We start from the raw sequence: 14,348 nt of genomic DNA, 5'->3' as shown, positions 1-14,348 counted from the left end.
TCCATGAAGATCCGTGGACCCCCAAAAAGTTTTTGGTCCATGGTGCTGCCATGAAGCCGTGGATCCATGATATTGGTGCAAACTGTCCATGGACATATGTGATTGGATGGTGAGCTTGGGGGGATCCAAGGAAAAAATCATGAGGCTCCATGAGGATCCGTGGTCCAAAACCCAAGTTTTTGGTCCATGGTGCTGCCACGAAGCCATGGAGCCATGATTTCTGTGGTGCAAACTCTGTCCATGGACATGATATGTGATTGGATGGTGAACTTGGGGGGATCCAAAGAAAAAATCATGGGGATCTATGAGATCCATGGTTCAAAGCCAAGTTTTGATCCACGGTGCTGCCACGAAGCTGTGGATCCATGATTTCTTTGGTGCAAACTCTGCCCATGGACACAATATAAGAATTAATGGTGATCTTGGGGTAGCCCAAAGCAAAAATGGGGATCCGTGGTGATCCGTTGTTCAAAACCAAGTTTTTGGTCCATGGTGCTTCCACGAAGCTGTGGATCCATGATACCTATGGTGCAAACTCTGCCCATGGAAACAATATGCGATTGGATAGTGAGCTTGGGGTGGCTCAAAGCAGAAATCATGAGGATCCATGAGGATCAGTGGTTCAAAATGAAGTTTTTGCTCCATGGTGCTGCCACGAAGCTATGGATCCATGATATCTGGGGTGTAAGCTCTGCCCATGGACATGATATGTGATTGGATGGTGGGCTTGGGGGAATCTAAAGCAAAAATCATGAGGATCCATGGTTCAAAACAAGTTTTTGGTCCATGCTGCTGCCACAAAGCCATGGATCCATGATTTCTGTGGTGCAAGCTCTGCTCATGGACACGATATGTGATTTGATGGTCAGCTTGGGGTGGCCCAAAGCAAAAATCATGGGATCCATGAGGATCCGTGGTTCAAAACGAAGTTTTTGGTCCATGGTGCTGCCACGAAGCCGTGGATCTATGATTTCTGTGGTGCAAACTCTGCCCATGGACATGATATGTGTTTGGATAGTGAGCTTGGGGGATCCAAAGCAAAAATCACTGGAATCCATGAGGATCCATGGTTTAAAACCAAGTTTTCGGTCCATGGTGCTGCTACAAAGCCGTGGATCCATGATTTCTATGGTGTAAACTCTGCCCATGGTCATCATATAAGAACTGATGGTGAGCTTGGGGGGATCCTAAGAAAAAAATCATGGGGATCCATGGGGATCCGTGGTTCAAAATCAAGTTTTTGGTCCATGGTGCTGCCACGAAACCAAAGATCCACGATTTCTGTGGTGTAAACTCTGCCCATGGACATGATATGTGATTCGATGGTGAGCTTGGGAGGATCCAAGGCAAAAATCATGAGGATCCATGAGGATTTGTGGTTCAAAACCACGTTTTTGGTCCATGCTGCTGCTACAAAGCCGTGGATACATGATTTCTGTGGTACAAACTCTGCCCATGGACATGTTATGTGATTGGATAGTGAGCTTGGGGTGACCCAAAGCACCATGGGTCACCCCATAAAGATCCATGGTTCAAAACCAAGTTTTTTGTCCATGGTGCTTCCACGAAGCCGTGGATCCACGATATCTATGGTGCAAACTCTGCCCATGGACACAATATAGGAATTGATTATGAGCTTGGGGGGATCCAAAGTAAAAATCATGGGGATCCATGAAGATCCGTGCTTTGGAAACATGTTTTTCCACTGTTGTGATGTCACAGATTCATGGTGGCATGATTTTTCTGGTGCTGCCTATAGTCTAAGACAGGATCTACAGCATGATGGTGGTTTGATTTCATTTCATTGTAAAAATCATATGAATTAATGAGGATCTGTGCTTTGGAACCTTGTTTTTGCACTGGTGAAGTGCCACAAGTCCGTGGAAGCATGATTTTTGTGGTCCTGCCCATAGTCTAAGACAGGATCTCTAGAATTATAGAGGTCTTATTTCATTTCAGTGTAAAAATCATATGAATTCATGAAGATAAATGTAGATCCGTCTTTTACCTTTTTCCAGAATAAGGTGGTGTTGTTGTTCAGTCACATAGTCGAGTCCAACTCTTTGTGATCCCATGGACAAAGTCAAGCCAGGCCCTCCTGTCTTCCACCATCTTCTGAAGTCTGCATAAATTCTTGTTAGTTACATCCAAAGCAGACGTTTTCTCAAGAGGAACTGATCTCTATCACCTAGAGGTTGCCTGGAGGTTGACAACTTGAATTCTCCTGAAGGAAATAACTGCTTTAGAGGATAGAGCCTATAGTATTATACCATTCTGAGGTCCCTTTCCTGCTCAAACCCCACCATCCTAGGCTCCAAATCTCTAGGAATTTCCTAACCTGGAGTTGGTAACCCTAGCTCTTTCCCATGTAACAGCCAACATACCTTTATCTGCCCCTCTGTCTTAAATTGTCCCTCTTACCACCCCCCAGCAGCTTCTGTCAAGGAAAAATATGGCCCAGTTGTGTGGTGCTGGAAACCGAGCCAGGTCCACTTGCATAGTAGGGACCCCTCAAGCACTTGTAAGGAGCATATTACTTCCCTTGTATTCCCCTCCCCACATTATTTCCTCTTTCCCTCACCTGGCAAACCCCATTTCCTCTCCCCTTTATCTGCCTCATTCTCTGTATTTCAGCCATTCACCAACATTCACCATTCACCAATTTGCCTCCTGTCTTCAACTATATTTATTATTTATCTACATCATTTATACCCCACATTTCTCCACAGTGGGGACCAAAACAACTTATATTCTTCTTCTCTCCTCCTTTTTATCCACACAACAGAGGTAGATTAGGCTGGAAGCATGTGACTGGTCCAAAATCACCCACAGAGCTTTCGCAGCAAGATGGGGATTTGAATCTGGATCACCCAGACTCTACTCTTAAGCTCTAACCACTCTACCCCACTGGCTCTCATAGAGTGGCTGCTGACAAACAGTAGCAAGCAGCTAGGCCTAGTTGAATCATGTAAGTGAGGTGCTATTAAGTCACCTGTGGTTGCTTTCAGGCCTAGAGTTGTCAACCTCCAGGTGGGACTTGAAGACATCTCAGAAATACGACTAAACTCCAGATGACAGAGGTCTGTCCTCCTGGTGAAAAAGACTGCTTTGGTGGGTGGACTCTGTTGCATTATATTTGGCTGAGGCCTTTTCCCTCCCCAAACAGTACCCTCTTCAGATTCTACCCCAAATCTCTAGGAATTTCCGAATCTGGATCTGGCAAACCTTCCTGGCCTTAATGATTTCTCCCTCAAAGGCCAAAAATAGGCCTGGAAAGGACCATGTGTTGGCATAAGAAATAATGCCGGTAAGACATGAGGCATTGCTACTGATCTGACAGCTACTGGCAGATAGATGACTCAGGAAGATCTGGCAGAGGAGAACTGGTTCTAGCCAGTAGAATGATGTAATCAGGTGAGAAGTGCAGAGTCACTCAGCACTGTCTTTTCATTGGTGCAGCAATTAGCAGCAACTGTATAATAATGAAGCTATGCTGTACGTACTATCCGCTTACTATTCATTGATTGATTGCATTATGATGGAGAGTCTGTATATATGTAAAATAAAACCTTGAATATAGTTTAAGAACACTGTGGTGTTGGCTGTGTTAAACTATTGCTCATCGGAGTGGACGGGCAGTGGCAGACAAAGGCAGTCACAAATCTGCTAACTTTTACACTGACACCCTGCCTCCTCACCCTGCCTTTTACTGGCAGAGCAAACCCTGGAATACTGTGGTTGCCTAGCAACGGCCACTGAGGGAATTGATTGCTTAAAACTACAGGTACTCCTTTTATCGTTTTCAGCTTTTTAAAACCCAATGCATTTTTTTTTTAGATTTCACATTTTTCTGCAAACATGGGGACCTTTTCAGGTTTGTAGAAAAATCTGTCTTCCCCCAGCTCCAATCAGTGGATTAAAGCATCCAAAGATTTCGATTTCACTGTTATAATATAAGATGGTATTATAATATGGTACTTGATTATGATGTTCTGTTATCCTTTTATTAATTTAACATATGCTTTGTATACCTTAAGAGAGCCCTGTGGCGCAGAGTGTTAAAGCTGCAGTACTACAGTCCTAAACTCTGCTCATGACCTGAGTTTGATCCCCAGCGGTAGCTGGTTTTTCAGGTAGCCGACTCAAGGTTGACTCAGCCTTTCATCCTTCCGAGGTCGGTAAAATGAGTACCTAGCTTGCTGGAGGGAAAGTGTAGATGACTGGGGAAGGCAATGGCAAACCTCCCCGTAAAAAGTCTGCCGTGAAAACGTTGTGAAAGCAATGATTGGTGCTTGCACAGGGGACCTTTCCTTTCCTTTCCTTTCCTTTCCTTTCCTTTCCTTTCCTTTCCTTTCCTTTCCTTTCCTTTCCTTTCCTTTCCTTTCCTTTCCTTTCCTTTCCTTTCCTTTCCTTTCCTTTCCTTTCCTTTCCTTTCCTTTCCTTTCCTTTCCTTGTATACCTGACATCTGAAACTGTTAAAATAAACTTCACATGTCCTGATACCTCATTAAATAGTGTTGGATTTGTTTTTCAGAAGCTGCTGGAAGAAAATATAATATTAAAGCATGAATTAGAAGATTTAAGGTACTGATATACATTGATTCTAGAAAAGTTCTGTATAGTTGTAGCTGTGAAATGGTGCATAATAAATTAAGGATATTACAGTTATGACAGAAATTTACAGAATTGAAATCCGTTCTGCTTGAATCTTGAAATCCATGTTTCATATAGCTGCTTATTTATTTTCTCATAGGAGTAGACACATTGGAGGTGTCATTAATATAATATGTTCAAATGTATTCTTAATAAGTAGATACTGAGGAATTAGCAGGTTCTTAAGGAAAATTCTTTGCAAGGCAAAGGTTTATTTATTGTAGAGTAGAAGGAACAAGATCAGACACAATTTCCCAGAAAAATAGAGGGGCTTTAGATTGATCGGCTAAAGAAAGGAGATGATGAATGCCCTTTTCTGATTTAAATGTCACTTCTAATAGTACCAAAAAATGTAGTTACTACAGATCAATACAGCATTCTCTTTTTATAAAGAAGTGTATTTTATTCTCAGAAGCCAATATGAACAGCTTATAGAAGAAGGGAAGAATGAATGTTTTGATGAAAGACGTGTCAGTCTTTTGAAGGCTCAAGTACTACAGTTGGAAAGACAGGTAATATGGTATCCCCCCCCTCTCCAAGCCTGAGTTGAATTTTGGGTGAAAGCCTCTTTGGAAGTTTTTAGTGTGTGGACATGTGAAAACAAAAGTTAGTATTTAGTCAGAGTTCCAGAGTCTATATAACTTGTTTCATGTTGCTCATCCCCACCCTGTTATTAGTGTTGCCAGCTGTGGAATGGGAAATACTTGGAGATTCTGTGGGTGGAGCCTTAAGAGACTGGGATTTGGGGAGGCAAACTCATTTGTTATGAGGGATGGATCTGACATAAGTGGAGCTTTGTCAGGCCAGGCCATGTGTGTCCTAAAATGTAATGCCAAATAGCAGGTACATTATAAAGGACGCTTATATACACAATTAAATATATTGTTTTTTTAAAAAAACTGAAAATACAATCATGCTTAAAACAGTAACACTTTTGCACTAGTTTGTTTATTTAACAGTCTTTGTTATCTGACACCTCCCCAATATCTCCCTTTGCCTTTAAAAGATGCTTGCCTAAAATAAAAGTGGTGGAAAAGCACAAGGATCACAGCAGAAATTAAAATTATAAAATGCTGTGAGCTTAGGAAAATATGAAATGGCTGGGCATTACAAGCTTCCCCTTCCCCTTGTCTGCTTAAAGTGGCAGTGGCTCTCCAGGGTCTCAGGGTTTTTTACAGGATGGTTTGAGATAATTTTGATTGTCTTCTTCAGCATTTGTTTTGCATTAGAGCCCCACATTAGGTGTGTGTGTGTGTTAAAACTAACATATATCTGCAAAACTGGAGTTCTTTGAGTTTACAGAAATCTATATTTTAACTGTGGTTGGTCCCAAAACTTCTCCCTTCCTGCCCCCAAAAGATAACTAGCTTAAAGTGGGGGAATAGTGGGATTCAGCAATGCAATTTTTAAAAGAAAACATTTTTTTTAAAGCACAGGGATTACAGCAGAAAACATGAAATGGCTGGGCAATGCAAGCTCCCCCCCCCCCCAGGTCTACTCAGAGTGGCAGTGGCTCTCCATGCAATGTCATAAAACTATAGAATCATAAGAGTTGGGAGGGATCTCCAGGGTCATCTAGTCCAACCCCCTGAACAATGCAGGAATTTCACAAATACCTTCCCCCCACATGGAGCTTTTGTTTCAGTTTGGCTGTGGGTTCCCAGGTTAGAGTTCTCACTCAGGCATCTGTTCTCAGGTCTATTCAGCAGAGACAAGCTGGCTCAAAACATCATCTGTTAATTTGCAAGGGGCCAACTCCCACAATCAAACAACTACAGCTAATGCACAGAACTGGAAAACTGAAACAAAAGCTCCATCCACTAGAACCAAATTAAATCAAGGAGGAGGGAGCAGACTGTTCTATAACATATATGTGTAAACAATAAATATGCCACACTCCAGGGTCTCAGGTTTTTTTACAGGCTGGTTTGAGATGGGAGAGGCTCGAAGGCCCACTAGAGATCATGGGAGCCAAGAATGCCAATTGACTTGTATGTGCTCCATTGAAATACTTTGCAGTACAAAAAAAGTTTTCAAAGAAAATGCAGAATTGATTTTCTATTAATGTCTTTTGGCCTAGATAGACTATTCTGGAAATGGAAAACCCATTCAGCATTTTCTTCTGCAAGGTATTTCATTGGAGCCTACAAGAGCTTCCAGCTGGAGGAGAAGCCGGGGAACGCAGCGCCAGCTTGAGCTTGGAAAAGTTATGACAGGCAGGGGAGGGGGGAGAAGAGAGCTGCAAGCCAGATTAAAACCCTGGGTAGACTGGATGATGCCCATGGGCTGTAGGTTTGACACCCCTGATATAGAGTCTGCCTTCTAATGTGGCTGTTTTCTCCAGGTGAACTGATCTCTGTTGCCTAAAGATGGGGAGGCGAGGCTTGGCTCGCAACATGGTTTCTGTTTTCTCACAACATGGTTTCTTTAGTTTCTATTTTTCTATGTTGGTTATAAGATTTTTAATATGAAGATTCTAGGATCAGAATTACCTTGGTTTTTTTAGTAAATTTAGTAAACACCGGGAAGGAAGGAGGGAAAGGGAAAAAATGTAATGTACTGGTGTTAATTTCATATTAATTTTTAAGAGCATTATAACAACATATTGCAAAATAAAAATTGTTTTACCATCGAGAGTGAGCTCCCAACCCCATCCTCCTAAATTGGGCACTAGCTCACCAAAATCGCTTTCTATCTCAGCGATCCTGGGAAATGGACGCAGACAACAAAACCCGGAGGAAACAAATAGTGGCCACACACTTGGTCTCTGCCTTCTTTTCCTTCGGAGAGGCTTCGAAAGACCAGTCGAAGCGTGGTGAGTCTGATCCCACAATGGCAGACAAGAGGTCCCCCGACCCCTGAGCCAACCCAGCCTTAATGAGCCAGGAGTTCCTGGCTGCTATTTCTAAACTTGACTCTAACATCGCAGAGAGAATATCTGCAGCCACGGACCCGATTAAAGAGCAGCTGAAAACATTATCCGAGACCATACACCAGGTGACCCAGATGGCTAACTCAGCCTTTGAGATGTCACTGCAGTAGAAGCCACCAAACACCTAACAACCTCAGAAGCCTGGTCCCAGGACAAAATTATGATGCTGGAAAATAAACTTAATATGAAATTTTGCAAGTTCCCTGAGCACTTTGAGAAGAACACTGATCTATGCTCATTTCTGGCAAACTGGCTGACCTCCTCCCTATAGCTTGAAAATGGCGTCATGCCATATATCAATCACGCATACCGCATTGGACCACTGACCCCACGCTTGGGAAAATACTCCAGAGATATCCTTGCCTCATTCCCTGACACTCGAACGCAGGAAGCCATCCTGAAACTGACTAGATCTGAACAGGGACTCACCTTTGGAGATTTGAAAATCACAGTCCTGCTGGACCTATCTTTGGAGACCCTGCAAGCATGGAAGCAACTTTGCCTAACTATCAACAAACTCCTGCAGAGTAACATACGATTCCAGTGGCAGTCGGCTACACAAATATTAGTGATCCACCAAGGGCAACGTTTACAGGCATCTGATGCAGACTCTGGAGCCCAGCTACTACAGGATTTAAACATTGTGGCTCTGGACTTCAATCCTGACACACCAACAAGGGACCAACCTCCACACACATTCAAAAGAGTCCGCTCCAAATCCTGCACTGACAGTTGAGCCCACCACAGAGTCTGCCGCTCTGCCTTCTGGCTGCCGGAACAACATCCAGCCTCTGGCCCCTGACCCTGGAAGCTCACTGGATGAGTGAAACTTGTCTGCCCTCGGAGGCTCCCTCAGACCCAGCGCAAAGCATCGCAAAATGAACTGTGATGTATATTTCAAGCTTTCCCACTTTACTTTTGCACTGTCTATAATATATATACTTCGGTCGCATGTGAGAACTGTGAGTTAACAGCCTTTCCCAAGTTGTGTAGTCATAATTATAACTGCATGATTTCCCACTCTCTACTGGGAGGATGGGGGAGGGATCTCCCTTGGGGTTACCCCCCTCCCTCAGACTCCATTAAAAGATGCAAGCTTATTCAGCAAGGCTATCAGCTCAAACAAGTGAGCTGACTGCATGGTTGAACCTTCGGGTTCCTCTGTTGCCTGGAGATCAGTTGTAATCTGTGGAGCTCTCCAGCCACCATTTGGTTGAAGAGAAGTTTGGTCAAAAGCCCATAGCTCAGAATTTTGTTTGTAAAAAAACCCATGTTAAAAATGAAATAAAAATGTGTATGTGTCTTTGTAATTATCAACCATTATAAGAGAGTTGCATTTAAGGAACTATTGTCTACTACACACAGCAGTTTGCTACCTATGTTGATGTGGAGGGCTGTGGCTGCTTTCCAGGACTCTCCATATGTCTGTTATGATATAGTTTGTTTTGGTCCTTCAGAATTTCTTGGGACATACTCTAATCTGGATGATAGTGCTCTTAAGAAAACTTGAGAAAACAACCATAAAAAGGATATTGAACTGGACGATCTACAGTTAAAGACCTGCCATGTTGTGTTTTTTTTCCTCCAGTGACTTACTGAGGCGAAAAGAAAAATTACTGAGATCATGTGGTTACAAAAAGTGATAGTAGATTAATTTTCTCTTCCTCCTACTTTCATAATAATAAAATGAGATAGGTGACGTGGCATTGTCTCATTGCAAAGTTCCTCATTTGTGTTGCACTTCATCATCTCCACTTCACAGGGGATGGATGCCAGTAAAAGATGACAGGCAGAGACCACACTTCAGTTCATTATAGTGAGGGAGGATGAGAAGGTGGAAGTATGTTCTCAGCTATTGGCAGCTAAGGAGATGGATATAAGTACTGTCAGCAATATATAGAAGGATGAGAATGTAGACATTGGCAAAATAGTTACAGGAAGGAATGGAAAGTAGTAAAATAGTTAAAGAGAAGAGCACTGAAAGATGGATAACATGTACAGTCACAAAGGGCAGTTATTTGGATAACATATATACAAACCAAATACAAATATTAATGATTTCTTCCCTGCTGTATGGTTGACACATAGCTTCCCTTTTCTCTCCTCCCCCTCCACCAGATTTCAGGTGAGTGTATTTTAAGTATAAAAAGAAAGTATTTGCACAAAGAGAAAAGAAAAACTAAGATGTTTTTAAGAATCATTTTGTATATAATTTTTCACAGGTGTTGCTGCTTACAGAAGGATTAAGTTCTCGAGCTGCTCTTTTGCTGGAGTTCAACGCTTCTTTAGAAGCTTTTACTGACAAGCTTAGGTAAGCAGTGGAGAGATATTTGAGCTTTGTTGTTTTTGAATGAAATTGATCCTGAAAAAATGATGACCACCTTGTGTGCTGCGTTGAGAGTTAGAGGATTATGTATGCCCTTTTCCTCCTTGAAAAGTAAATTCATGAATCAGTCTCAGTAGCTGTTTTATTCCTACAGAACAAAACCCACGATCAGTCTCTCTTGCTACATTCTAAAACTTTGTGTTTTGAACCAAGAAAGACCATCTGGACTGGGGAAGTGCGATATGGTCACCATTCCTTAAATGCTGTGGTGACTGTTCAGTGCACACTCCTCTTTGCCCCCCTCCCCTTCCTAATTTTATCCAGTGTCTGGAAGAGAATTGAAGTGACCATACAACCCTTTTGACCTATTTAGTGATCAGCATTCAAAATGAAGAGTTTAAGGGTTAGAATGCATGGAAGAAACTGCATAAATCCAAAAATGAATTGAGTGTGGATTTGTCAATTCCTTTGTTGTAAAAATCTTCAAGTGATAGATCAATGTATTAAGGACTTCTTATTCTGGTTAGCTTGATCTTCATTATATCTTGACAAATATATCATTATATCTTTTAAATTTATTATAATGAAGTAAATGTTCTACTTGGAAGTTTCCATGTTAAACATATTCTGCATTTTATTAATGGCTATAACATAGCAAATCGGTGTACATCTATTGGAGGAGACTCATGTGTATGACAAGAGAGATGTATAAACCATTTGTATTACTGAAGGAGCATGAGGCTTTCTGGTTTGAATTTTAAAATTTAAATTGAAAAGGTAATATGTCTTTTTGGTATGTGGTGAAAAGGTCACAGAAGCTTCTGAATCTTAGGTCTTTTCCTCTGATTTCAATTGTGGCCTCAGAGGTTACTCATGGTCTTCGTTCTATTTAAGGGCCACTACCCTTGGATCCTAAATTTAAATCCCTTCCCCCCATTTTAAAAGTGAAGTTAGTCGGCCCAGCAGAAAACATATGTTTACTTATTTTGCGTTATAGATTGTTAAGGATGCTTGAAGAGTAAAAAAAACATGGATCCTGAATTTTCCTGAACATGTTATAACATTCAGCAGTCCCTTGCCTTTCATGAGACTTTGTGAAACATTTATTGTACTGGCCTGTATGCAAGGAACTATGTAACTTTTTCTTTGCCACAAGAAGGATTTGTGTGTTTGTATTAGTACTGACAGGTTGAGTTATGGCAACCTTATGAATTAATGACCTCCAAAACACTCTATCATTAACGGCTTTGCTCAGGAATTGCAAACTGAGGGCTGTGGCTTCCTTTTTCGAGCCAGTTCATCTCATGCTGGGTCTTCCTCTTTTCCTGCTGTCTTCAGCTTTTTGCAGCATGATTGTCTTTTCCAATGACTCTTGTCTTCTCATAATGTGACCAAAGTATGATAGTCATTTTAGTTTCTAGGGAGAAATTCAGGCTTGATTTGATTTGATTTAGAACCCACTGATTTGTCTTTTGGGCAGTCCACAGTATCCATAAAACTCTCCTCCAACACCACATTTCAAATGAATCAACTTTTTTCCTGCCAGCATTCTTCATTGTCCCACTTTCACACCCATACAAAGTAATGGGGAATACTATGGCATGAATTGATCTTTGTTGCCAGTGACATATTTTTACACTTAAGAATCTTTTCTTTGAATTGGGTTTTCAAGGTAAGCCATGGTTAGAAGTGATTTGCGATTGCCTTCTTCTGTGCAGAACTAACCAAAGTTAGCTGAAGTGGCACTGCCGTCATCTATGATAGATCCTACACCAGTGTCACTTTCCCCTACTGCTGCAACCCAGTAGATTTTTTATTTTCTTTTTTTGCCATCAAGTCACAGCTGATTTATGGCAGCTCTGTAGGTTTTCAAGGCAAGAGACATTCAGAGCTGGTTTGCTGTTGCCTGACTCTATGTCATGATTGTGGTATTCTGTTGAAGGAGGTAGTTCTTTCAACAGAATACCACAATCATGACATAGAGTCAGGCAATAGCAAACTACCTCTGAATGTCTCTTGCCTTGAAAATGCATTTATCATTTGTATGCATTTTGCTTATCCACTCTGGGCATCTAAAATGGGTCTTTTGGAGTTTCTATTTTATTTGAAAAAAATTATATATATTTAAAATTACAAGTGAAAAATAATATATGGTTTAAAAAGTTTTAAAAGTGGAGCTGACATGAACATAATATGTGACTAAAAATGTGATACATGTAAAAGTGAAGTCAGAACAATCAGTAATAGTACTAATGTGTTACCATTGAACACAGCTCTTATCTCAGCACTGAGGAATCTGCCTTGGAAGTATCCATTCAACACGCAGAATTTCTACAAATAATTGAAATATGTCATGCAATGAAACAAAAACTGCACAGAAACCAGCAAGTGAGTAAGGAGTGGTGCTAAAGCTACTGTTGTTTCCTTCCTTGTGTTGCATTTTTATCAATTTAAATTGCATAAAGTGCCAATAGAATATTTTCCCTGGCTTTCAAATGAACCTGTGAAGTAAATGATTTTAGGAGATAGATTTATATATAGTGCACTCATTTATCAAAATGGACAAAGGAGAAGAGTGGAACATCAAGTGCTATCAGGTACAGCCTTTGGTAACCTTGCACAACCCTTTTGAAAATATGGATTTTTTCATAGCTGTGGTGCCTGTTGGATTGTTCCAGTGATTAAGAAAAACTAAGGGAAGAACAAAGTTTGAGTCCAGTGGCACCTTTAAGGCCAACAAAGTTTTATTCAAGGTCCTTCACTATGTTTTCTCCTGGAATTAAACCCTAACAAATGGTGACCATATAAACCAAGCTTGTTATTCCAATTTGGTCCTTGCATCTATTAAACACCATTTATTATGCTTATGCTAATTTGCTGCTCACAGTGTTCCCTCTAAACTATGGAGTCTTGTGAGCAAAAATTCTACTCTGTGAGTTACTAGCATTAAATTTGTGAGCTGCTGCATAAATTAGTTTGCTCTGGGGCCATTTTTTCTGGGTGAAGACAAAAATGTGTGAGCCAGAAACTAAAAAACTATGAGCTTGCTCATACTAATTCAGCTTAGAGGGAACATTGCCCATTATCATAAGAACATAAGAGAAGCCATGTTAGATCAGGCCAGTGGCCCATGCAGTCCAACACTTTGTGTCACACAGTGGCAATGAATTCCACATGTTAATCATCCTTTGGGTGAAGAAGTACTTCCTTTTATCCGTTTTAACCTGTCTGCTCAGCAGTTCCATCGAATGCCCACGAGTTCTTGTATTGTGAGAAAGGGAGAAAAGTACCTCTTTCTCTACTTTCTCCATCCCATGCATTATCTTGTAAACCTCTATCATGTCACCCCACAGTCGACGTTTCTCCAAGCTAAAGAGTCCCAAGCGTTTCAACCTTTCTTCATAGGGAAAGTGTTCCAGCCCCTTTAATCATTCTAGTTGCCCTTTTCTGCACTTTCTCCAATGCTATAATATCCTTTTTGAGGTGCGGCGACCAGAACTGCACACAGTACTCCAAATGAGACCGCACCATCGATTTATACAGGGGCATTATGATACTGGCTGATTTGTTTTCAATTCCCTTCCTAATAATTCCCAGCATGGTGTTGGCCTTTTTTATTGCAAACCACACTGTCTTGACATTTTCAGTGAGTTATCTACCACAACCCCAAGATCTCTCTCTTGGTCAGTCTCTGCCAGTTCACACCCCATCAACTTGTATTTGTAGCTGGGATTCTTGGCCCCTGCTGGCATTCTATCTTCATTTTATATATATGTATATGTGTGTGTGTGTATATATATATTTAAAAATATACAGTCCTCTTTAAATGCTGTTTGTTTAAGTGGCTCCCCTTCTGGAGGGTCAACTTACCTTACAAGGAAATCAAGGATCTGGGTTCCTGGTCCTTAGGGAGCCCCTAGGCGAAGAGCCACAGGGCAAGAGCCCTTTAGCTCTCGCCCTTGGCAAGGCACAGCTTAAAATGCAAAGAGGGTGGAGCAGAGGCACTCCTAAGCAATCAGCAGCAATCACTCTCAATCTCTTTCACCTTTAGCCCACTCAACCAAACAAAGAGCAGTTCCCCATCTATCACAACTCAGAATTTTAGGCAGCCCCACAAACCTCAGAATGAAGTCTTTCAAAACTCAGAAATTCTCAGCAACTTCTCCAGCTGTCTCAGCTATCAGAGCTGCTCTGCTCTGTTCTGCTTCTCTCAGACCTCTGTGAGATGTATGGACTATCTATATGTATGGACTGGAACCTTCATTTCAATGTATCTAAAGAAGTGTGCGTGCACACAGAAGTTTATACTTTGGATAAAACTCTGTTTTAAAAGTGCCACTGGACTCAAACTTTATTCTGATGCTTCAGGGCAACACAGCTATCCACCTGAATGTATCTAGATGAGTTATAAGTGAAGTTATAGAGACTGCATTTATC

At 41.3% G+C, this 14,348-nt stretch overlaps 1 protein-coding gene across 1 annotated transcript in view; it reads left to right on the top strand.

Annotated features, from left to right (window-relative positions):
* LOC132569508 (uncharacterized) overlaps positions 1 to 14,348 on the top strand; it is a 151,631-nt gene that overhangs the window by 35,859 nt on the left and 101,424 nt on the right. The window contains exons 4-7 of the mRNA XM_060235648.1: positions 4,535 to 4,584; positions 5,066 to 5,165; positions 9,808 to 9,896; positions 12,185 to 12,299. Coding sequence (XP_060091631.1) covers positions 4,535 to 4,584; positions 5,066 to 5,165; positions 9,808 to 9,896; positions 12,185 to 12,299 — 354 coding nt within the window. The remainder of the gene's footprint in view (positions 1 to 4,534; positions 4,585 to 5,065; positions 5,166 to 9,807; positions 9,897 to 12,184; positions 12,300 to 14,348) is intronic.

The sequence above is a fragment of the Heteronotia binoei genome, chromosome 4 (assembly GCF_032191835.1).
Source record: "Heteronotia binoei isolate CCM8104 ecotype False Entrance Well chromosome 4, APGP_CSIRO_Hbin_v1, whole genome shotgun sequence".
NCBI classification, from domain to species: domain Eukaryota; kingdom Metazoa; phylum Chordata; class Lepidosauria; order Squamata; family Gekkonidae; genus Heteronotia; species Heteronotia binoei.
This window is presented reverse-complemented; position numbering and strand designations above follow the sequence as displayed.